General features: G+C 35.2%; 1 protein-coding gene and 1 long non-coding RNA gene across 6 annotated transcripts in view; one reads left to right on the forward strand and one right to left on the reverse strand.

The window, feature by feature from the left end:
* Window positions 1-26,284, forward strand: part of PHF14 (PHD finger protein 14) — a 162,817-nt gene that overhangs the window by 50,281 nt on the left and 86,252 nt on the right. For all 5 annotated transcript variants that reach the window (XM_054643184.2, XM_054643192.2, XM_054643199.2 and 2 more), the window contains 3 exons: window positions 2,844-3,012; window positions 17,101-17,151; window positions 17,304-17,425. In XM_054643184.2, the coding sequence (XP_054499159.1) occupies window positions 2,844-3,012; window positions 17,101-17,151; window positions 17,304-17,425 (342 nt within the window). The remainder of the gene's footprint in view (window positions 1-2,843; window positions 3,013-17,100; window positions 17,152-17,303; window positions 17,426-26,284) is intronic.
* Window positions 11,453-26,284, reverse strand: part of LOC129126958 (uncharacterized) — a 30,298-nt gene continuing 15,466 nt past the window's right edge. Inside the window, exons 4-5 of the long non-coding RNA XR_013181378.1 lie at window positions 15,250-15,342; window positions 11,453-11,594 (exon numbers count right to left, since the gene is read on the reverse strand). This is a non-coding gene — a long non-coding RNA (uncharacterized LOC129126958). The remainder of the gene's footprint in view (window positions 11,595-15,249; window positions 15,343-26,284) is intronic.

The raw sequence follows: 26,284 nt of genomic DNA on the forward strand, positions 1-26,284 counted from the left end.
TAGCTAAGGAGACATGAAAGATTTGGAGAGAATATTGTTACTTAAGGCTTCTCTCTCCTTCATCATTGGAGTGCCTTTCTCCATAAAATCTTAAAGTAATAGGAGTTTGGTTTATGTGCCCTTATTTACTTGAGTGCATGTGGATACATATTTGTGTGTGTATATTCACACAAATTTTGTAAACATATAACTGTAAAAAGTGGCATTGTGAAAGCTATTGTACCATACATTTTTCTATATTCTAGTGTCTTAAGGCCTAGAGGTGTTAACAAGTACTGTGTGTGTAGCAAACTGAGGCTTGTAAAGAGGAGTGTGCTCATTTTATCAAGCAAAGAGAACAAAACTCCAAGTAAGCTACTCCCTTTTCTCCCACCCCTCCTGAGAATGGAGGAGCAATGGGGAGAGATTTACTAAAGCAAATAATAACCACGGCAGTATTAAATGCAAAAGGTATATGAGAGAGAGAGAGAGAGAGGGTTTTTCACACAAAAGAGTATTCACCTGTGGGAGCAAAAATAATGTTTCCCAAAAATAGTGCTGCTGAACAAAGGCTTTAGGCTGAGGAGAGCCCTTGCAGCTTAGCCTTCCCCTGCCCCAGTGTGAAGAAAGTAGCAAAGAGCTAGGCTAGAACTCAGAAGCCAGATCCCTGGCATCGTGCTTCCCATTGGTTTTCCCAGAGCACTGTGCTCGGCTGTGTTTGGCAGCATTTCCCCAGCTTGACTCAGTCCCACGCGCCCGGCACTGGCATCACTGGCACTGCCAGCTCTGGCCGGGGTTTTGTCCTCTGTCTGGCTGTTTCTGCAGCATCAGCTCAGGTGAGGGTTTGGGATGCAAAAGGGGACCAGCAATGGTGGAGAGAGGGCTGGGGCCAGCTCATGCCAGCACCTTCTCTCTGGAGAGATCCAAGCAAGATGGCAAATTTTCACTTTTTGGTGCTCGGCTCTTGCTGCCGAACCCACGCCCCCAGTGATGATGTGCATGGTGTGGAATTAAACAGTGCTGAAAACTCCATCCCCCTTTTCTCTGTAACCAGAGCAAGGAGGAAGAATGCAGAACTATATTCTCATATGCTGGCCCCAGACTGTTTGAAAAGGATATAAACTGTCTTCCTTTGGCTTTTCATAAAAGCTTTAGCTTTTCATAAATACTCCATACTTACATGAGAGGAGGGAGAAACTGTTACCTTTCCTGCAATCTACCCTGTTCTTCTGCTTTTCTAGACCAGCAAATATTTCAAGTACTTTCACGTGTCTTATTCACCCTGTCTTAAGTTCTTCTGAGATAAGAGGTGATGAATGTTTTTAACTTTACAATGTAGTCACAATTATCTAAAATTTACGTATGGAAAAGTTAAAGGAGAAAGTTCTTGAGTTAGTCAGGATTGCACTGATCTGTTACCCAGTCCATGACTAGATTCATTCTATTCTGACTTGATAGCCACTGGTCTGTGTAGCAAACCATGGTGACTCCTGGTGTCTTTTGGTGTAGCTAGGAGAGATCTGCTTGGATTACTTTGAAAGAGCTAGAAAATATGGAAGATTGATGGACATGATATTGTGTTAGCCCTCATTGAAGTTCACAGAACTATTCCTGTTGAATGTGTAAATTGCAACAAATAGACATAAACACAACATGTGTATCTGACTCTGTGCTTTTGTTTATACAGGATGGATATGTCTTCTTGTTGCAAATGTGTATTAAAATTTAAATTCAAATAATTAAATACATGGGGTTTTTGTTTTGTCTCCTTCCAAAGCAAATTTGCTCTATCATTTAGATAATTTTAATGTGCTAATCCCTGTTAATGCCAATTAATAGCACAACATTATGTTGATTTTTTTTTTGGCTGGTATTATTAAAAAAAATGTTTGATAGGAGAACAGTGATGAATTGGACTTTATTTGAATGGACTTGTAGTTTTTTGAATTGGGAGTGTAGTGTGAAAAGTAATTAAAACTGGCTCTTCCAGTGAGTGTAATGTTTGTGTTTTCATTGCCATACTTTTACTGAACATCCACATTTATGACTTGCATAAAATGATTTTTTTGCAAATAAAACCAAATCCTGATGAATGCCTATCTTGTTAATAGAATTACTTTGGCATCTCTTAATTTTTGAAGTTCTGATGGTGATTTTGTATTTTTTTCAGAAACTCAGTAGGCTTTTTTTTCAATTTAGTGTTCCAAGTTTGTTAATACATGTCTCTAGCTTCTTTATTTGTAATTTTCTCCTAACTATTTTTTTCAGATTTAAAACCCACTCCGTTAGGAAATGCATATTAAAATTTATTTAATTATTTAAAATGTAACATGTTTGTTACATTTTTTGTAACAAACATGTCCTCCAAATCCCTGCCACTAAAGCATGCTCTCATTGGAATAAATTGAGCAGCATGTCATTGTAAAGATTAACAACCTGGTCTAGTGGAGGGTGCCCCTGCCCATGGCCGTGGGGTGGGAACTAGATGATCTTAAAGATCTTTTCCAATCCAAACCACTGTATAATTCTATAATTAAACTGCAGCAGCAGCTACAGTAATTAATAGATTAGAGATCAGTGGGCAGCTTTAAAAATGAAGATGTGGTAGAATGAAAATAATGAAATAGGGGGCATTTTTTTTGAAGATTAATTCCTACTTTCAGAATCTTGGTTTTCAAAGTTAAGTACAGTCAGGAAAATAAGAACATCTTACTTGTGTTTTGCTTGGTTGCTTAAAATATATGTTTTAGATGTCCATTTGATTTCTTGACTTTTGACTTTTGAATTTATCTTAAATACAAACACTTCAATATGTTTCTTCTTCTGCTCTTGTGACTGCAGTCTTAAAATCTTCCACTTTGCAGGCAATGCTCAGAGTGTGACCAGGCAGGTAGCAGCGATATGGAGGCTGATATTGCCATGGAAACCTTACCAGATGGGACCAAAAGATCAAGGAGGCAAATTAAGGAACCGGTGAAATTTGTTCCTCAGGATGTGCCAACAGAACCGAAGAAAATTCCAATCAGAAACACGGTAAATGATGGTGGCAGTGATGTGTTGAGGCTTGTACTCATAATAATATTGTTTCACATGACCTACACTGTGGACATTTTGAATTGAGGGATTTCAATTAGATTGATGTTCTCTTTTTGTTACGTATTCCATTTTCTCATTTTAGTGCTTTTTTAGTTGTGGTAAATATTGTTTTGCTAAAATAGAAAGCTGGGAAACACGGTACTTAACTGAAGAGCTGTACAAGCTTAAGAAAAAATTCAGTTTGCACTTAAACTTAGCTTTTATAGCTGTTTTTCACTGTAGTAGTAAGGATACTTGTTAGGGTAGATTTCAATATATTGAATTATAGCTGTAAAATAATTGGTAATTTCCTTATCTACAGGCAGCTTGCTGATTGACTGCACATTTTATGACTGTCACAAGACCCTATTATTTCAGTTTGTTTGGCTTCCTAGTCTTACTAGTCAATGTATATTTTGTTAAACTTTCATGGTGGAGAGAATTTTAAGAAGACAAGCAAAACCTCTTGCTTCCTGTACTGATGAAATATTTAGCATCTTTCCTTCCTTTGAAAGCAGTACTTTATTATTAATCACTGTACACTTTTCCTTAACTTTTGCTCTCCTACTTGTTCAGAAAACAAAGCTTTTCATGGGTGATGTGTCATACCACCTATAAAAAGAACATAAAAATATCAAAGGGCATTCAGGTCCAGGTTATGGGATGAGCAGTGTTCCCATATCCCTTCAGACATAAGTGGTTCATCTTCCAGTGTATTTCTTAATATCAGGAAATATTGCAACCTCTCACGTTAGAGTTAGATAAACTTCATCTTTCACGCAGCACAACTTTATTTTCTTCATAAAGCTTTTTAGACATTTTATGATTATACTAGCAGATACCTTACTTAATGTACACTGATAGTATTATGCAAGTATTTTCCTGACCCAGTCTTAAATGCTTGTTTTAATTTTGGGCCACGGCTTTGATTTACCTAATGGCTTCTCTTTCCTTGTCTGTGACTCAGAACTTCAGGAATGACTCAAGCCAAGCTGATTAATTTAACTCAGACTTTTAGGAGTGTGAGTAATCCAAAATTAAATTTTGAGAAACTTCTTTATTTTCATCATTGAGGGAAAGTACCCTTCCTCCTTATGCATAAGAGCTCATAGAATCTTACACCTGCCTGGGTAGGTTGAACTTACTGTTGTTATGCATATGTTCACACAGAAAGAAGACTTGCCTGGTGTCCTGCTTACTGAACCCTTTGTATCTCAAATCCCATTTTTCTACTTCCTTTCTCTTCTCTTTTTTTATACCTAATGTAGTGCTCTTAGGGTGTGGAGAATCATGATTCTAGGACTAAAGAGAACTAAAATTATTGCAGGAAAGACATTCATAGTTGTAATAAAAAAAGGAATAATATAAGGCATTGTTCAGAAATCCATAGGAATACAAGATTGATTTGTTCTAAAGCCCATGTAATAACTGCCAAAGTTCTTCTGTGCAAAATGGAAACAAGTCTGATTGCTCTGAAGTGTTCCCCTCATGCTGTGGTGATTTGGTGCTTCATGTGTTACATAATATATCTACACACATTGTAGTATGTAATAAAGAGATTAATTGACTTTCAGTGGCATACTGTGTTGTCACTGTATGGTGTTGCACTCTGGAAAAATACTGCTATCAGTCTAAGAAAGATTTTGTTCCTCTGCTTGAATTTTTGGTCTTTGTTTCAGTTCTCTCCAGTTCTCTGCTTTTCTTCAACACACACTTTGCAAGATAACATCTTTGCTGCCCTGTGAGCAGGGCTTCTCTGTAAAAGAGAAACATTGACCACTGACTGTTCCCCCCTCTAGTGATTGGCCCCCTTCTGGGTAACTCCCCCAGTTTATATACTGAGCATGGTGTTCTGTGGTGTAGAATATCCCTTTGGTCAGTTCAGTCAGGCTGTCATGGCTCTGTTCCCTTCCAGCTTTTTGTGCAGCTCCTCCCTGGCAGAGCATGAGACACCGAAAAGTCCTTGATTTGAGGTATACATGATTTAGCAATAGCCAGAACATCCATGTGTTATCAGCATTATTTTGTTGGCATTGCTGATACCAGGTTAGCTCAGCTGGTCAGAGCATGGTGCTAATAATGCCAAGGTTGTGGTTTTGAGCCCTGTATGGGCCATTCACTTAACAGCTGGGCTTGTATGGTCCCTATGGATCCCTTCCAACATAGAATATTCTGTGATTCTCATACTAATCCAAATCCCAGAGTGCTATACCAGCTACTAATAAGAAAATTAACTCTATCCCAGCCAAAACCAGACCATCTGGCCTGACACCTGTAACACTAGTGTTCACAGCTTCTACATGACATTGGAGACTCAGTTTCCTTTTGTAATTTGGAAGTGTGAGAGGACTAAGACTGAAGCAGGTTATTCAGAGTCAGGACAGTGCTTCTCCCTTGTACAGTTCTCTACATTAATTGTGTGCCAGAACAGTATTTTGTGTCCTAATGCTAGATAAGCTTTTTAAAGAACCCTGTGAGTGCTCTATGTATTTCTATCTCTTACCTTTCAAATATTTCACAGTATATTTTTATAGACTCATGGATTCACAGAATGCTCCGAGTTGGAAGGGGCTCACAAGGATCACTGAAGTTCAGCTCCTGGCCCTGCATGGGTCAGCTCCAAGAACCATACCATGTGCCTGAGAGTGTTGTCCAAACACTTCCTGAACTCTGTCAGGCTTGGTGCTGTGACCACTTCCCCTGGGGAGCTGTGCCAGAGCCCAGCCACCCTCTGGGTGAAAAGCCTTTTCCTAAAGGAAACCTAAACTTCCCCTGACCCAATTTTAGGCCATTCCCTTGAATCTTGTCACTGGTCACCAGAGAGAAAAGATCACTGCCTGCCTCTCCTGTTCCCCATGTGAGGAAGCTGGAGACTTCAATGAGGTCTCCCCTCAGTCTCCTCTTCTCCAGGCTGAACATGCCACTCCTTTGATGTCCTCCCCTCTAGGCATTTTGCCATCTTTGTAGTCCTCCTTTGAACTTTTTCTGATGGCTGTAATAGCTTTATCTTTTTTATGTTATGGTGCCCAAAACTTCACACAGCACTTGAGGTGAAGCCGCCCCAGCTCAGAGCAGAGCAGGACAATCCCCTCCCTTGCCTGGCTGGTGATGCTGTGTCTGATGCCCTCCAGGACACAGGTGGCCCTCCTGGCTGCCAGGGCACTGCTGGCTCATGTTCAACTTGCCATTGACCAGGACCCCAGGTCCCTTTCTGTGGCACTGCTCTCCAGCCTCTCATTCCCCCGTTTGTCCATACATTGAGGGTTGCCTTGTCCCAGGTGCAGATTCTGGCCCTTGCCCTTGTTAAGCTTGATACAGTTGGCAATTGCCCAGATCTCTCATTTAGGACCCTCTGCAGGTCTCTCTGATTTTGAGGGAGTCAGCAGCTCCTCCCAATTTCGTTTAATTGGCAAGCCTGCTTAGTATATCTTCAAGTCCCATGTCCAAGTGGTTTTTGAAGATGTAGAGAAGAATTGGGCCTAATATGGAGTGCTGCAGAACCCCACTAGTAAGAGGTCACCAGTCTGATGTCACCCCATTCACTATAACCTAAGGAAATCAAGTTTCACAAGATGAACTTTCCCCTCATTAAGCTATGATGGTTCTGATTGATGACTTTGTTGTCCTTTGAGGGTTTTTCAATATCTCCGAGAAAAATCTTCTCCGTAATTTTACCAGTCATTGAAGTGAGACTGACAGGCCTGTAGTTTCCAGGGTCCTCCTTGCCCTTAAAGACTGGGATATTTGCCAGCTTCCAGTCAACTGGGACCCCTTGGATTCCCAGGACCACTCAAAAATCATCAAAAGAAGTTTTGTAATGACATCAGACAGTTAAGTATTCTCTAATAAGGCCCCATCAGGCCCCATAGACTTGCAGGGATCCAGCTGGAGCAGTGAATCCCACACAAATTCTGGGCTGACTGGGAATTTAGCATTCTCACAACCATGGTCTTCAGCTGAGGGCACTGGGACCCCCTTAGTCTGTTCTTGCTGTTGAAGCCAGAGGCAAAGAAAGCATTAAACCTCTCTGCCTTGTCTGTGTTTCTCTTTGTGGGAAGACAAAGCCCAGCCATTTGCACTCCATTGTTTTGGAGACAGTAGCTATCATATTGTGCATTAAAATGTAACTTAAGTTTATAAGACCTTTCTGATTTTGAACTTCCCTAGACCATGTAAGTGAATATATAAGGGTAAATTTAAACATACCATACTTTTACTCTGTACAAATGACAAATTAATGTAAATAAACAAGACATTAGGCTTTATACTTAATTCTTTTGTATAACGGCTGCATTTGAAGACAGAATTTAATGAATTGTTTATGCTTTATACATTTCAAGCCATATGTAGAGACCTCTTAAAGATTTTTTGCATTTCAGTGCATAGCTTTTAAAGCCAGGTTTATTCAAAATCGTTATAATTTTATCTTTATCATCCCAATTTCACACTTTTATAAGCATCACAAATCATTATTTCTGCTGCTAAATAATTTCACAAAAATTAATAGCTAATGATTAACAAAGGTAATAGAAATCAATAGCTAATTGCATAAATCAGATATCTATTAACACCTTCCTTATATTTCTTATAAATCTGAATATGTTTTTTAACATTTGCTTTTCTAAGTTGTACCATTTCTTTCACTTTTTTTCCTCATAAAGATTATAGAATAGAGTGTTTCTTTGGAAAATACTCTAAAGAGATGCAAATTAATTGAGAGATTAATGGTTTTACTCTACTCAACTATGTATGTACAGATTTTCAAAGTCTATTTGAGGTAATCTATATTATAAAAACACAGCTTTTAAAAATCTCTCAACTTCATTTGTTATCCTGGAATAAAAAAGAATACACAAATTATTTTTTATCAAACATGTCATTGCTGAAGTAGTTTTGTTAGCCTGATGTCTTACTTTTGCAAAATAAGGGTTTTCCCTCTGTCCTTTTGAAAAAATGAACTTAAGTATATTTTTAAAGATTTCATAACCCATGCTTTCCCTGCAATGTATGCTGTTGTCTGGAGGTAGGATGCAGTTCCTGTATTTCACATACATACAACATCTTCTAAAGCAATTTTGTGCTGCTGGGGCTGGCTGTGTGCTCTAAGAGTGGAAGGGATACTTGGTGTATCCTTGGAAGTAGTGTTTGTGTTGTTGAATATTCCATCTTCCAATAAATGCTGTCAGGTCCTGGTACTCTTAATGAACATATTAGAGGGTTTTTTTGTGGAAATGTTTTGTGGAAATGTTTTGTGGCTTGTTTTTGTGGAAATTCCATTTTTTATTCCTTTTTATTGAGAAGCAGCTGTCTACCCAGCGTTATGAAGGTGAAATAAAAGAATTTTGTGAACTTAATTGTTGAAGCCTGTAAATGAAGTATTCTGATGCTCTGATACCAAACTTACTTTTGCTGTTTGAAACCTGAAAATCTTTTTCCTGTAATTGCCTTGTATATAATCCAGAGAATGACACAGTAGTTTTTCTGTTTAACAGTAAAAAATCTATGTTAGTTATGATTTTGACATGTAGAATTTAAACATCAATTGCTGTCAACTGAACAGAAATGCTCTAGAAAAAAAAAATTGGTATTCAGTCAACTTTCTGAAACTTAAAGTTTTCATTACAATGAACGTTGTAAAATGACTTTGTTTTCTTTATCAATTAATAGAAAAGCTCAGCTGAGTCTATGGCACCATAATGTCACAAATGTAAAACTAATTATTTCAGCTTACCAAATACACGGATACATGATAATATAGGATTCTCTTTTGGCTTCAGGTCAAATTCAGAACAGAGTGAAGTAAGATCTAGCTCTTCCACAATGCTTGAAGCAAATGGAGTGTATCAGTTTTACTTTTTTTCCCCCTTCTGTGTTTTGTTTTGTTTTGAGTTTGGGGATTGTTTTAGTTGGTTGGTTTGATTTTTAAGAAAGCAAGAAGAAAAAAAAAACCTGCAGATGAAAGATCACTTGCTCTTCATGGAGAAATGAACGTGTTCCAAATGGTATTCCAATGGTGTCAGTATTTACCGGTATCTCTGTAAATAAATAAAGTGGCAGTGTACCTGCCACTTCTGCAAATAAGTACTTGTAAGTTGAGTTTTCCAGGAAAGAATCACTTGTTTTAGCAACACCTGAAAACAGCTTTTCTGGCCTTCTTGTCTTTCTGCTTCTGTTTCAGTTCTCTAAACATGTGCTTTGGAGAAAAATAGTGTTAAAAAGGATAGAAGTCAATCCTGCTCTTTCTCAAATTCTGTCACTTGTTTAAGCCTGAGAAACTGTAGTTACAAATTATTTGATAGACTCGGTGATAGTTTTGCTTGACAGCAGGAATGTTGCAAAATTTTTGATTTTCTAGGAAAAAAGTTCTCAAGACAAGGGAGACAAAAAAAAATAGAGAAAAATTGTAATTCTATGTAATTAAGCTTCATGGTTGACTTGTTTCTTTTTATAATCATATTTTGATTAACTCCTGTTTCTTTTCATCTGACAGTTCCTTTTTATTACTGTCATTTTCCTGGAAAATTTAATAATTATTTCAGAGATATTTTTTGAATAGTAGTGATATATACCATTTAAGATACTCACTTTGATCTGTATTGAACAAGTGTGCCATCTGGTGTCTACATGGCAGTCCGTACCTCTCTTTGAAATTATTTTATGTCTATGGGGTGCCATCAGTTGAACATTTCTTCTGACTTTTAACAAAGAAAAGGGAGTCAAAAAGAATTTTTTCTGCAACTGGATTCATCATAACCTTTTCATTGGCAAAGGAAGTTTGTAATTTCTAATTTTTTGTAAGGAGTGGATGACGTCATGAACTAAAAATTGCTGTCATGGTTAATGTGTAACAGGATAGAGAACATATTATCTGTGCAGTTTCTACCTGTGTGGCTTTTTTCACAGGCTTTTGTGGTTTGTTTTATGCACGCTATTGATAGTACACTGATTTCATTAAGTCACTTTTTTGGTATAGTGAAAGTTTCCCCACTTCTGTTTTCTGAGAGTGATCTCTTTGGCTTCTGTTTCATATCAGAGTTATCCTCTGTTCTGTGGTGATGTAATTCCCTGCATTGACCTCTTTGTTTGGAATGATTTTATAGCATTCTAATGTTTACTGATTTTTTTTTTTTTTTTTTTTTTTTTTTTTTTTTTTTTTTTTTTTTTTTGTCTCTGGGTTATCCTTAGCAATATATGATAAAGGCTGCATAAGTGAGATAGTTGAGGTTTGGAGGTTTTTGATATGTGTTATATCTATCTATGAACCATAGTTTGATAAAAGGTAAAAAAACAAACTGTGGAAGTATATCATTAATGTTAGTGTGACAGCTACAACTTGACATAAGATAGAAATGAAAATGTCTGAAGAATTTAGATAGGATCCAGAATTAAACTGGGGGTGTAATCTTGTACTGATCCTCTCTGCTGTGCTTGTCAGCATGTGTAAACGACAGCTGTGTGTCTTTTTCAAGTAGTCACTGTAGCCACAGGTCTGGCAGGGAAATATAAGTCAATATGTGCTGTTGTTTCTGACAAGAAATGTCACGTTTATAGATCTCCAAAAATCAAAGCACCTAAACTCTTCACATTTTGCCCTCTTAAAATTATAACACACACAAAACAACTCCTGCAGACTTTCTACAGAGTAAAGAAATGACTGTAGTACCAATAGTTTTGAAAGTCAGATGTATCTTAAATATCATTGTAGTCCAATGCTTGATACATTTATATTTTTTTCCTCAAGGAATGTTTTGAAAAAAAACTCAGTAATCACCACTGATCTTTTGAAAAACTGTGACACATGAGATCAAATCCAGAACCATGCTAGTTCAATTTATGTGGATTTGAACCCTTGTCACTGACCACAGTTGCTTTCAGTATTTCATAGTCTTTTCCATGTATTGTTAACATTGTTAACTCCTCTATATCTTCTTGTGAAAAACAAGAAATTAAATAGGTGACAGTATGCACTTTTATCCTCTAGGATCACTTCAAAAAAAAGCTCATGAGGAGCAAATACTTCTGACTTTCGGGAATCACCTCTCCTGTTTTGGTTGGTTTACAAGTTTTGGATCAATCGTGTTGGGCTTTTTCTTCCAAATGGCAAAGCAAAAGTGCTCCAAGGGAACATTCTGCCTTCTATTGCTGTCTTTGGATTAACTGGTTTAAGGCATAAACACTGAAACATAACAAGAAGGTTTGGTGACAGCCGTAGTGGTTTTGGGTCATGTGGGCACCTATTCTGTCCTGTTCACCATTGTGCTTTCCCACCTGGAAGCCAACATGTCAGCTTGTGGCATCTCTTAGTGATGCCAAACAGACTGTTTCCTTTGCAGCTTTGCTTTGCTGCTTTGTTTCCTTTTGCAAACATTCTGTTTCCTTTCAACAACTATAGGGTTCATCCTAGGCTTTATTTGTTGTTTACAGATGTCTTTCATTTGTCTCATGTGTAGAATTTATTTTTCTGAGAATATTCAAAATCTTTTAGTCAATGCATTATCTAATCTTCTTCATTTTATGTGTTTCATTTGTTGTCCAGTTGCCTATAAACAAAAATACAAAATGTAAGCATTCACTTCCAGCTTTTCCAAGTTCAAAATGGAGACTGCCACTTCAGTCTTTCTTCTTCTCCTGCTTTTAGGTTTGAACCCATTGTTGATGACATTTTCCCTCAGCATATTTTCATTCCATTTTGTATAGTGTTCTTTAATGTTGTTTTTTTTAAAAGTGTCTTGAGTTCACCGTTTCCTCCCATGCATTACCCTGTATCTGTCATTCATTTGATCTATGTCACATTGTATCATTTATGACTTCATCATTCATTATTAATTTATTGTGCTGGTATTCTGTTTTGTAGCTATTTAAGTCATGATTCTTTTAATTCCCTATGCCAACATGCAGGTTTCCACTCTGTAACAGTGGAATGCTGCACAGCTTATATGGATACTTTTGTGACCCAAAACACGATGGCTGAAAGAAAACAATTTTTTATTTATCTTTCCCTTGGCTGTGGAAGTGTATGCTCTAGTTCTCCTAATTTTTTCTTTGTTTTTCCGAGGCTTTCTCTAACCTTCTTTCTTAATTGTGTTTTATTTCTTGCATTCTCTATTATAAAAAGATACATATTTCATGGGGTATTGTAGAAACTGTCAACTTAGATCATTACAAATTAGATTAGACAGAACGATCCAATGTTGGGTGTTACCCTACTGCTCTTTCTTTCCAGATTTGATAGCTGTTTGCATGTGATACCCACCACAGTTTCTCTCTAGGGACTCTTGTAATGTTTTGTGTGAATTTTTAAAACAATAAGCAAGAGAGGTAGGATTTTATCTTTTCCAACTAATAAATGAAAAATCAGAAGTTAATGAAATAACTGAAATAAGTGAAATGGGGTATGCCTTAATACTGTGGGATTGTTCTCTAATTTCCACAGATAGTAAACCTTGAACTAAAAGACAGAAAAAAATATTGCCAATCTTTAGATTTCATTTATTCAGAACATTGCTCTTTTCAGAGGACAGGCATTAAAATTGCTATGAAGGGTAAACCTTTGGTAAGATATTCTTGGAAAAGATGGCTTGCTTTCATCTTGATGATTTCATTGAATCAAACAGCTCAGTTTCTTTACCCAAGGAAAATAATCTTACAGGATTTTAAGGAGTTTAATTAGCAGTTTATTTGATCAGGTGTGTCTTTCCCCTCAAAATGTTATGCTAAAAAAGACTAATAAGAAGAATTTAATCTATTTTATCTTTTGCAATTTTAACTTTTTTATCAAAGCATTTCTTTTGTTCTTGTTTAAAAATAATTCTGTTTTATGCTTGCATCTTAGTTTTAATTCCTTGACCTTTCTTGGTCTGCTCAGATTACTTTGGGTTGTGTTGTTAATGAAATAAGGTACTATTTTCCCTTTCAGTTCACTGTAAGACATGTTCTTTGTGATGCAGCAGCTAAATCTGTTTATTTAAAACAATTACAAGTTTTAACTTGATTTCCTAACGAAAATAAGTTAGTCATTAGTCTACTACTATAGTAGCATTACCTTTAGTAATTGATAGACCCATTATTGCAATATTTGATTGAGAACTGTGTATGCCTAAGGTAATTAAGTGCTGGAGTGTTTTTTGGAGCAGCTAAAATGGGAAGGATGAGGTCTGAGTATGGAAAAGGTTCTCACTTTAGTTGGGGAGCACACGGAGAACCCTGGGATACGTTCGGAGGTACGATTTGGTTGTACTAGAGAAGAAGATAAGTCACTAGAGAAGGGGAGGAATAGAAACATTGTTTCAGGAGGTCAAATTTTATTAATTCAGCTGGTTTTAGTGTCAATTCATTCCTTTATTTGAATTATTTCACTACCATAATTGTGAAAGAAATGAAATGAAAAATTGAGTCTGTGCTTGTTATGACCTTGGCATATTTTTCTGAGTTTTTGGGGCCGTTGAGATTATATCGAATCAGCCCTTAGCTGTAGGCTTCTAATTTTAAATTGTCAGTTGCCTGTGTGGTAAGCAGAACTGGATGGTGATTCAATTCTGATGCTGTGGGCTCCAGATCTCAGTCACTGGAGTCTCACTGTTACTTGTAAGGGACGTGTCTGAGCTCATCACACACTTTGCCCTTACTGGAGTGCCTGCTGAATGAATTCCAAAGCTGTGTAAGTACAGAATTTTGGATGAGACACAACCAAAGACTTGCCAGTCAGCAGTCATTAAATGTCAACATTTGAAATAATTTTTCACAGAAAACTTTTATTTCTACATGAAGAGAATTTTATAGGTCCATATTTTGAGCCACTTTACATTGTTTGGTACTTTTTTTGATATTGGTATTCTTGTTTTGAAGTGTCATCTTGTCACAGTTGCCTTGTGTGGGTTGTATCTCCCTAATCCACACCTTGCTCTGTGTTGATCTGGACTGAGTTTTCTGCCCCAAATGGTAGAAGTTTTACAGCATTTCTACCTTCTGCAGTAAAATTAAAGAGCTGCTGGGATAGCACTGGCATTAATTGGGATTTTGCTTGAGTGCTGATAACATGACTTTGCTTTCCCGACTTACTGTTTGAACACTTTGGAAATGCCAGGACAAATTTCACAAAACTGTGTTGCTCCATTTTATGGTATAGGGAAATCCTCAATTGAAGGTATCTCTGTAGTATTGTATTTCCAGGTATTTTGATTTTAAAAAAATCACTGTCTTTATGGGTGTCTTTTGCTGGATTAACATCACAAGTTTTGAGTATGAAGAAGTTTATCTCAGTTGTAATGTATGCCATTTAATAGCAAAATTCCTTTAGCTGCTTTTAAATAACAAATCTTAAATTGTTTATGGCAAGTACATGTAGCGCTAATATTTTATATTTATAATCTCTTATGTTTTCATTCTGAGCCTGCTAATGACAGAAATTATTAAAAACAATTTAAAATATAATACTTTGAGGCAAACAGCAATGAATAATTCTGAATAAAGTAATCCAGATTTAAATGATTCTTTCCTGCTGACCTGTAAGTTAACTTTAGTGACAACATATGTAAAATTACAAATGTCAAATTACTGGAGGGCTGTTGCTGAAAATCAAAGAAGGTTCAATTTTCAGTTGTTAATTCATTCTTATTTTTCATGTTGAATGCTGGCAATACTAAAATTATCTGAGCAGAAGCATTGAAAATATGTTTAACTATGGAGGTCCATTTGGAAAAAAACACATAAAATTGCTATTTTAAAAGCATATAAAATATCCTACAAATATGTGTACTAAGATGTTGATTTTAATGTTTGTTTCCTAGTGATTATTGAGCAAACTCAAGTATGTTTGAAGGTATAGAAAGCTAATGAAAGCATAATGAAAGTATAATGTGACATTCCTTGTCATATGCATCATGCATTATATAGCAAACAGGTGAAAACCAGCATTGTCTTGGCAAAAGTGACTAAATTGATTATAAACCTTATGTCTCCATTTTGCTGAAAATTAAATATGCTTCATTATTCCTTAAATTGAGTTATTAACTTGTAATACTTTCTATGTAGAGTCAAAATTAATGTGATTATTATCTAGATTTCCAAATAATGTATAAGTTTTTAAGATAGCATTACTCTGATGGTGCAAGGCATGCACTCTTTGTCTCTTGCTGCTTAAACATGAAGAGTGAGGACCCTAATACTGCCTTCATTGACATGCACCATTATACCTACCTCTTTATAATCTTTACACAGCTGCATTCAGGAGGGCCTCCATAGCTTAAAATTGTCCAAGTTTGTAAATGTTCTTAGGACGAATTCCAGAAGCTGAAAGTAGTAAAATTGGCAGTTAGTGTGCTGCTGTCTGATCAAACTCCTTTTTTGTCCAGTTTTAACTTGCAGTGACCTTGAATTGTGTAACATGTAGCTGACATGTAGCCCATGTTACATTAATACCTCTAATATTACATTGATAAATTCAGTTTTCTGTAGCAAATATTTTTTTCCAAATTTTGGCACTAATGTATGGCTTCTGGAATGTAGAACACCTCAATTACTGGATGCATAGTAAATATATGTATTAAATAGATAAGGTTTTACATTTTTTTATAAATCACCCTTAGGGAAATGTGAAAGAGAATCCTAATGGCAATTAAAGTATTCTAAAGAGCCATGAAATAGACTAGAATTTTCCACTCCACTACATTCATTGCTATTACAGTGTTAAATCTTGTCTAAAAATCTTCCCAAACAGAATGTTATTAACATACACAGATCAAAATCTGCAGAAGTATAAAGGTATAGATGTGTTGAAGTGGTAGTTTTATTTGCAGTGTAGCAATATTTAAATCTGTAAAACAGTTTAAAATGGAGAACTGTCTTTAATTTGAAGCTAGTACAAATCACCTTCAGAGGACCAAAACAGGAGAAGCATTATACTGTTAGCTTCTTTGAAATTGAATTTATGATTGCTTGTGCTTCTAAACTGGTCTAAGATTTTTTTGATGAGCTGTTTTTTACTTTTTCTGAAGTGAACACCAGCTGCTTCAGAAAGTTTTGAGAAACCATAAAGTAGGAAGCGCTTTTCTTTATGATATGATAAATTACTTCTAATGTGGTGATTTTTTCACATAAAACAAGAATTTTCATGGGTTTTTTATGTATTTATGTTATTTGTGTGTCAGACATTTTGGGTTACTGGAATAGTCTCTTGATGTTTCTTATTTCCTTCCACATCCTTTCTAATTTACTTTCCTTTTTGTACAAGAAGGAAAGAGTGATATTGTCAGCTTGTGGCAGTTATATAACACTGGCAGGTTAATAATGCTGTTGTTTCAAAGATAAAATGTAGTGACTGATCCTGAGCTCATGCAAGTTGTAGGTAGTAACTTAAAAGGTGCTTGTAAACCTTTGGTGCTCACTGGTACAGTCCATGGATACCCCTTGTCCTCCTCACTGTTGGTATTTATACTTTTTTGCCAACTGCAATACTGAAGAAATTTCTAGTTCTTGTGTAGAATCATCAGAAAGATCTGTTGTGTACCAGACATATGTTGGTATATGCTACAGCTTTATAAGCATTTGCCAAATACCCATTATACTAAGCTTCAGTTTGAAAGTTTTAATTCTTGTTACTCCTCAAAATCTGTAAGGTATTTTGCCTTCCTGTTTTGGTAAAGTTCTTTAATTTTATTTTTTTAATTTTATCACTTGGCTTATAAAGAGAACACATTTTACTGCTCAGTGAGTGATTTTAATACGCTGTTCATACCAATTTTCAAATTACTAGTTTTGGGAAGTTTGTGCGAAGCCTGTAAGAGATTTGTAATTCTCGTGACAGTCTTTTTAAAAATAAGACTTAACATACTCAAGTGTATATATTTACTTTTTTGGCTTGTTCTATAGATTTATATTCAAAATGTGAAGCTATTGTCCTAAAACTGATTAGTGTAGTTGTCTGGCAGTGGTTCTGTAGCTAAAGCTTTAAATTATTTCCTGTAATATGTTTTTGTTGTTAGGAATAATAGATAAATAGCAAAAACATTCTGTTACCTAACATTGAATTTTAAATATATTCTCTTCTAGAGAACTAGAGGACGAAAACGAAGCTTTGTGCCTGAAGAAGAAAAATCTGAGGTTGGAATATAGTGCTTTGTTTGTTTGTTTTTTTAACAGTTTCACAAAAAATTAATGGGCTGAAGTGTTACTTTCCATGCATAATTGAAAATATTTGCTTTCCTTCCCTCTTTTCCCCCCTGTTCCTTTCTTTTTGCCTTCTGCTGTGACAGGAACGTATTCCCAGAGAAAGAAGGCAACGACAGTCTGTGCTGCAAAAGAAGCCCAAGTCAGAGGATTTAAGGACTGAGTGTGCTACCTGCAAAGGCACTGGAGACAATGAAAATCTAGTCAGGTAGGTTTGATACTCTGACCTTATGAGGAGTTAAAGTCCCATCTTTAGCACTTTGTCGTGATTCAAATGAAGAAAGTATACTTTTTGAAAACACAATAAATTTCCTCCCCTTATTTAGGAGTAACATTACATCAGAAATACTGACTTGATTCACTTACTGATCTGCCAAAAACATTTATGTTTTAAATAACTAAGATAATCTAACACAGGAGAATTAATTTGCTCTCATCAGGGTGAATTGTCAATGTTTTAGAACAGGTCAGAAAGATAAACCGACATTTTAATGATATTAAAGCTACATGAGCATCCTAAAAGTAATTAAATTAAAATAATCAACAATTTTATGAGCTGAAATGGGGATTGTGAAGAATTTATGTTTTTAAAAAGGTATTAATGCTACCTCCTTTAATGCAGATCATGAAAGGGTTTGATAATCATGTTTCTTATCTGAAACAGAAATGAAAAAAAGTCCATTGAATGTTTTAGTAGGTGCAGAAATCTAATTAAAGTATAGAATAGCTGCTATTAAATAGCTACCATTGACCACAACTTCTGCAGATTTTTTTATAGCTCACATTGTAGTATCTTTGCAAAGCTATAAAAACTGTTCACAGTTCTTGAAAGAAGAATCACAGGCCTTATCAATCAGAAAGTGGGTTTTAAATGCATCTACAGAGATTTCATTAGGATGATCTTATAAGTTCAGATTTAAAAAAGTGCATTGTACTTAGTTACTGTATGCTTCAATGAGATTTTTCTAGACAAGTTCTTCTCTTTAGGTCAGATATAATTGTTGCTTTTAACTGGAAGGAATACTCCAAAATAAGCCTTTTAGTTTATTTCTGGGAGACTGGGAATCAGTTATGAGAAAGGTCAGAGTCACTAAGAGGTCAGAGTGACATAGGCAAGCAAGACACAGCTTTATAATCAGGATGTGTCACAGGTACAGATGCCTTGTACATACTCAGAATAGCTGATTTTAGTATCAACCACAACATATGATTTACCATAGCAGTTGATAAAATTCCAAGGTTGTGTGCCAGAGTGTATTTGTATTTGCAAATTGGAGGCAGAGTGCCTGTGTACAAGCTCATCAGTAACTGTGACTCTCATATATAGACAAGCCACTACTGCTGGGTAATCTTAGATCCTGCTCAGAGCCAGACTGTGAAACAGAGGGGCGTGTTACAGGGATTGCTCATGCAGTTCCACTGATGAGGACTGGTGGCAGCAGGTTTTTATCTGCCCATGACAAGATAAAGGGCTTTCTTAAGCCCTAAAGTTTACAAGAAATAAAAGAGACAGGAAGACCATTTTGTTGTGGGAAGGAATCCTCATAAAACATGTGCTGTGTTTTACTGTGAAAAAGGCAGTGAATTAGTTTTTTTCTTCAGGCTTTTAAAAGAAATCTTAAAAATACCACACTGGAGGACATAAATGATAAGATGACAAAATGGCATGAGGAGCTGTGTGTTTAAATTGCGATTAAAAACTAATGGTAGAAAGTACTGTTATGTTTTGCTTACTACAGGGAAAGATTTTAGGAGTAATTTAGATTGGCCAGAAATAAACATATTACATACCAAAGCCCAACAGGTTCTCTTAAAAATCACCCTCATAATTAGGCCAAGAAATGGCCTAATTACAAGTACTGAACAGTACTCCTGCATAGGAGAAGGAGTTTATGTTCTAATCCTTTGTTCATAATTCTCTGAAAAATACTTCCTTAAGTCTTACTATTTTCTTTATTAATTTTTAAAAAAGATTTAAATTAAAACTTGCTTTTCTTCAGATAATACCTATAAATAGCTTGAACTTTGTCCAGTTTAGGCTACCACTGCTTCTAAAGAGCTGTGGAGGCTTACTTTTGGTAATTTCTAAATTATGTTAACTCTGCAGTCTAAGATGTAGGGGAGTGACCCACAGTGTTCCTATGTCAGAGAAAGTTTTCAGAAGCTTCTTTTCTATTGCATTGTCACAAAGTGATATGAGTGACACTGTGCCTGCACTGGTGCTTTTTTCTCCCTGTTCCATCATGCAGGACTCCTTTGTGGTGGTAGAAATAGTGTTTTAAATGCAAGGTTTTGGGACTCTTTGCAAGCAAGAAATGTTAAGGAGGGAAAACAAAGTATTTTTTCAATATCTGCTTGTTTGGCACTATCTGTTAGTAAAGCCCAAAATTTCTCAGATCTTTATTATTATCTTTGGTCTTCACTAAAATTACTGGATTTAATTTTCCCTCTTTCTAACCCATCTGTAACTAAGAAAAGGGGGGTTGTGGTTATATTTTACAAGAGATTTTTCTGAATATAAAAGTTCCTCACTAAGTGAAGCACAAGTATGCAACTGGTGAAACTGCAGATTTAGGGAATAGTCTTGAAGAGCCTTCTGTCCTGCTGTCTGTTACCACAAACAGGGCTGGTTACTTGACACTTGGGCAATCTGCTTTCAAAAATTGTAGATTCTTCTAAAGTTTATTTGGCCCTCTCTCCAGAGTTGCTATCTGAGTAATGATTAGAGGAAGATAAGGGATTTTTTTCATTTTCAAATAATGCAGCAGAAATTTATAATAATAATTTATTTACCATTGAATCTGGGGCAAAAAATATAATCTAACTAGTTCTTACTGTATGACTATTGGAAATTTTTTTAGTCACAATTTCAGGTGCTTCTGGGTAGCATTGGATGGTTAAGGGATTATTTGCTAAATGTTCAGTGGCTTTACTTAACCTGTTGTTCATATGGTTTAAAACCAATAAATATGGAAGGATTTATCCTTAAAAAGTGCATTTCATTCTGATGAATCATGCTTTGAATTATGCCTTAGTGACTATAGTGATAAAAATTAGGGTATCTTTAATTATAAGCTTTTGTTTAAAACTTATTGACATGTTGCTTTTATTTATGCTAATAGTTTAGCATATGTATGTATTACACACATGTCACTATAGTGCCTATTTAATCAGGGATGTCAGATAATATAGATAGGCTCTTTCAGTATAGCAGCATGCACTAGAACTGAAAGGTTAGATTTTGTGGTTTTGTCCACTAGAAAGGATCAGTCTTGTGATACTTATGTGATGGCTTTTTTTTAAAAAAGAAATTACAGTGAATTTATTTTATAAATTCTTCTATACATGTCTGTGTAAATTCCGTTGAACTAAGTAAACCTGCAATTTTTATCTTTTACAAGAATAATTAGTGTCAAGATTTACAGATCTAACAGTGAAAAGTTAATTGAAACCACATACTTAAATGAGGCAAAGTTGAATCTGTAACTGTCATTATAAATAAGTGAGAAAGCTATAGCTGTAATTAGAGGAAAGCGTGGATTTTGATTATCTTTTTACTCAAATGACCTGTCACTGAGTTTTGAGAGAAAGAGTAGTAAAAGATGGAGGTTTTAAAATACTTCACATTTGACACAGATAGGTTTTATGTAGGGCAGGCATGAAGATGCAGCACTTTTTAAAAAGAGAAAAAAGGTAAATTTTCTGAGAAACTCAGAAAATAATTTTAAAGATTCTGTTTGTTTTTAGAGCGGACCTCTGCTGTTTGCTTCAGAAAGCATTTAGATACGATGCTTCTATTTTCATTTTGTGACTCTTTTGAATCATATATATGATTTAGACATTTAAAAGGCTTCCTGAGTGCTTAATTACAGTCTTGCTTGAATTGCTTAGAATGATAGATCTTGCAGAGGAATTGCTTTATTTGTAAGTACCTCCTCTTTTGTTTTTTTTTTTTTTTTTGCTTTTTTTTTTTTTTTTTTTTTAATGAGGCTGTAATTCACTGATGCAAATCTTTAAAAATAGCTCTCCAATAGTTCCCTTTAGAATGTCACCATATTTAGTAGTAACATGGATGAAGAAGTGTCTTTCAGGTGGCTCAATATGTGATAGGGAAAACCTGCCCTCCATATGGTAGCATTGTACAGACAAAGTGCTTCTAGCACAGTATTACTGTATAATCTACTTTGGTAAAATGAAAAATTAAGAAGAACTTCAGTAATTTTAATGTGTAGAACAGTTTTTTAAAGAAGAGTCCACAAGCTAATCCAGTTGAAAAATTTTCAAGGGAGGGCTTCTAAATTATTTCACTTCTAAAGAAGTGGCTTCTTCTCAAAAAATAATCCAGTTTTCAACTGCTCCTATTAAAAAAAATAAATACAGTATCTGTTGTTTGCTTTAAGATATGCTTGAGTGATATTTTGGAATGTAATGCATTAGATAAAATTGACATCTCAATAGTAGATTTGAGAGAAGCAGAATCATTCTTGTATGGGCCAAAATCAGGTTAAGGAAATCTCTGAAAAACATTCGATTTCTTCATCCAACAATTTAGAGCAAGCATATTGTAGTACATTCTTTTGTGATTTTGTGTATTGAGTTTTTCTGCTGTATTGTCAGTTAAGTTAGAATTTTCTATTTCATTTGATTTGCAGTAACTGAGGGAGAATTATGACTTTAGTATTACAGAGAGAGTACAAAAGATGAAGGTCATGTATTTGAAAGAATAGAAAATAGAATTTGTTGAAAACATAGATTTGAATGCTGGTTATAAAGTATTCAAAAAACATAAATCTGCAAAGGAAATGATCAAGAATGTATGTAGTATTCATTTTTAATGCATATATTTACTAGGAAATAAGCTAAATGTAAAAGTACTTATTTTTTCCAATATAAGCAGTCTAATGTGCTGCACATACAGTCACTGTATCAAGGCAGACAGGGAAGGTGAGAAGAAGGAAAGGAAAAAAAGAAAATATATGCAGAGTCATATTTACTAAATAAAAAAACTGTGGAGGAAAATTGTGATACAAATGTATGTATCAAGTTTAGGATGATAATTTATACTGTATAAAGGATTGCATGCTTAGCTGCACACAGTGGTCAGCTTTAATTCTGCTTTTGACAGAAAGTCTGTTCTAGACAGTCTGTTTTGAATCCTCTGGAGATCTTCTGTCCAAAAATGTCTCTCACCAGATTTCCTTAATTGTATTTGTCTTGTATAGGTTTTTCTTCACATTTTTATTTCTTACATTTCCATGCAAAGGGGCCTGCCAAACTTCAAGTTAAGGATTTCTTATTTGTTCAGCTGTTAGTTTTGAATCTCTTAATGAGCCAAAGTTTATTCCAGAGCAAGTACATTAATTATTCATGACTTTAAATGTGCTGTAACAGAATTCACAGTCCATCATAGTGATTGAAAGCCTATTATTTACAGCAGAAGTTCAAGACCACTAATGTAGGGATTAATCACAAGGAAAAGGTTAGTTAAGGCACAGTTTTTAGCAATCTTATGTGTTGCAGAGGATTACAAATGCATTATTTTATTGGAATAAACTAAGGGAATGAAAGAAAATGTAACATTCACTTGTATAGTTTATTTCTGCTATATAATTTACTGGGGTTAATTCTGTGAGTTAACTTTTCTAATTGCTTGAGTTACCCGTTAGATAATTTTTTGCATAATTTGTCCTTGTATTGCTTTCTGAAAAGTGTTTCTTTTTTATTCTAGATAGCAGGATAGTACATACAATGACAAATGTGCATTTTCTTCACAGAGGACTTTATTCAAACTGAATTTGCATTGCATTGTACTTTCCATAAATTCATATGCTAGGGCAGACATTAAAAAAAAACCTGTAGGCATTCTGAAGCTCTCTTGCCAGGTGCCTACAAGTCAGGCATAGGTCTGGTAATAAAACTTGTACAGCTGTCATTCAGGGCTACTCTAGAAGCAGACTGCTGGGTGCATTTGGATTTGGGCTGTGCAGCTGCCTGAAGCTGCTCATGCCTGGAACATTTGCAAAAAGTGCATGGCAGACCCATGGGTTTTCTGTTGATTAGGCATCAGTCCATTTACCTGGTACCTGCTGGATTTCTTTAGTATGCTTGTATGTTATTTTCCTGAAATGAGACAGCAAAATCTGAATTGAAGCCCAGGTTATTTTTTTCCCTTGATTGTTTTGCTGCTTAACTCTTAGGGAAATTTAAACCATCTAAACAATAGAAGTTCAGGTCTTTGGTTATTGATTATCTTTTGGTTTTTGATTTATATTCCATCTCTGGTTTGTTTGTTGATACTGGCCTGCCATACTTTCTGATCAAATGCAGATGCAGCAAAGGCCGCTGTAAAATTAGAAAGTGATTCCCCCTGCGCACTCCGCAAAAGGGTTTTTTAAATTTCTTTTTTGGGGGGTTATTTAATGGCATTTCCTGTTAATACACTGGGAAGAACAGAGGAAAAATGGATATTTGTCTCTCTTCAGTATTAGGAAGGTTTTAAAACCCTGTTGGGGCGTTATTGTGATATATGGTGAGGTTTTTTGGTGTTCCTCTTAGAAGTGAATAGGAGAGAGCAGTGTGAGCATTCCCCAATGGTTTTTCTTCCCATTTTTTTCTGGGCTGTTTACTGATCCGTCAGTCAAACCTTCTTGCAGTTCATACTGGGCTTTAGTCTCTAGAAGCTTAGTGAACAGTAGAAGGTTATACTCTTCAGGTATTAGTGTAATTGTCCAAAATTCTTAGTACTGATATTGGAAAGTATGCTGATCCAGAAAGCTTCTGTACCAGTGTCATGAGCTTCAGAAATATGCAACAAGATAACCACTTGTAAATAAGAGAATCTTTCTACAGGTTTACTTTGTTTTCCATTAACAAAGAATATTTTACCATTTTTTCATTATTGAACTTTTAATATATGGTTATCCTTTTTTCCCCTTCAGTTACAGCTGCTTGACTAAGTCTTTACTGCAATCATGGGTTTGTAAATTACAGCTTGAAACTATATTTCACAGTTGTAATCTGTTCCCCAGACAGCTATATATCTCAAGATTAAATTCATTATTTTTCTGCTTGCCCTAGGAAATACATGTATCAGAGACCTTTGCTCCTTTTTTTGCATTCTGTAACTACTAGGATTTATAATAATTTATAAAATGAAAAAATACAATATAGAGGTTCCTGGCTATAAGTAATGAGTGAACTCTTTAGATGAAGCACTCACTGAATGAGCTGTTTTTTCAGAAAATTAAAATTATTTCATGAAAAAAGATGCAGATTTTGAAATTGCAGTTTGTGATGGAAGAGGGCAGACTGATGACATATCAAATTATTTCCCAGTCTGGTTACCAGTAATGGGTTATGACTGCACAAATACCTACCTGGATGGGGTCAGCAGCTTCTTATTTTTCTGAGCATTCTTATGATTGTTTTGGTACATCAAATTGCATCAAATAATTCAATTCTGTTGGGATTTTTGAATGTGTCACTTACTATTTCATTCTGGCCAACCTGCTTCAGTCACTTTCAGTGCAACAAGCTTATCCACATCAGAATATTTTATAGTACAGCATGCTTAGAAAGCAAATGTCAAATTCATTACCAATTCAATTGTTTTGCATTGTTAAACTGAGCCATTGCTTCAGAAGCCACAAGACTGAAATTTATAGTTAGGAAATTTATGACATGAGAATTTTCATGTCCAGGTAATAAAATGATGTGGTAGAAGACTGCAGCAGGAGACAATAACCATTTAAATGCTGTGTTGCAGCATCAGTTTTATCTTGTCACAATTAGTGTCAAGTGAGCATCTGTGCAGTCAGTTTTCTGAATTAAATATCTCTTCACAGAATGGTAGTGTAAATTACGGGCTATTTGAGAAGGAAATCGTAATATGCAAAAGAATAATGTTTACTGTTACACATGTGTTTTTTACATTTTTGTTACTGCTGCCCAATACTTCTACAAGTCTTTGATCTGTAGTTAGTTACTCTGTGTGGGGTTTTGATAGTAGGTGACCTGCAGTTTGGATGCAAAACTTCATCTACCGTATTCAAAATTAATTTTGTCTTGGAACAGTGTAAGAGTGGGGGGTTTATGTGTTTGGGGTTTTTTTGCTCTACCAAAGAAGCCCGTATGTGAAAAGCAGCTAGAGGTACAGTGAGCTTAAGGATATTGAGGCACTTTTCTCAGCATTGACCAGAGCTATTCTTCACATTATTAATATGGCATATAATACCATTATATGGTTTTAATTTCATTAATGGCAATAATTTCATTAATAAATCAATGCAGCACAGTTGCATACAATTTTTTGCTAATTTGGGTGTAAATCAAGAATTTTACATATAGTAGTATTCCCTGAGAGGCTGTAGATAATCTACATGTATTTGGGATATTATTGTTGTTTTTAGCTTAAGTATGCTATAGGCTGAGGTATTGCAAAGCTTCTTGCTGGAGAACATACTTTTAAACACTTAAAAAAAACTAAAAAGAAAAATAAAAACTCCATTTAGTCATAAAGCTTCTTCAGTGTTGGAATATATTTGGTAAACTTTGTTTTTGGGCAGTGTAAATAACAAGAAAAATCTGGTTTTAATATTGAACTTTATTTTGAAATAGCTGAAATAATTTACATATAATAACATCTAAATAGATAATTTGAGAAATGTGACATTAATATCAATGTTCTTATAAAATGTCTGGGTTTTGGGAAAAGGAATAGAATTGTAGGGTTTATTTCCTGTACTTCAGCATGATTTTGATGTCCACTAGATTTGGTCTACTTGTCTTACCATAGTTCCCTGCTAGTGTGGTCATTGAAGTTACAGATGGAATAATCTAGACTAATGTCTATTACTAAAGTAATACTTTTTCTGTACGCAAAATTTAGGATTTGGTAAAATAGAGTTATATATTTTTCATTTCTTTTTCTGCCTTGTTATTACTTTTGCTCCTTTCTTTTGCATAATTTTTAATTTTATGGGGGTTTTTTCAATTAATTTTCATTTCTTTCATCTGTGTCATATACAAGGTTGGATTCAGATTTTGCTTTGCTTTCAATTAGTAAAAC

This window comes from Agelaius phoeniceus, chromosome 1 (assembly GCF_051311805.1).
Source record: "Agelaius phoeniceus isolate bAgePho1 chromosome 1, bAgePho1.hap1, whole genome shotgun sequence".
In the NCBI taxonomy this organism is placed as follows: domain Eukaryota; kingdom Metazoa; phylum Chordata; class Aves; order Passeriformes; family Icteridae; genus Agelaius; species Agelaius phoeniceus.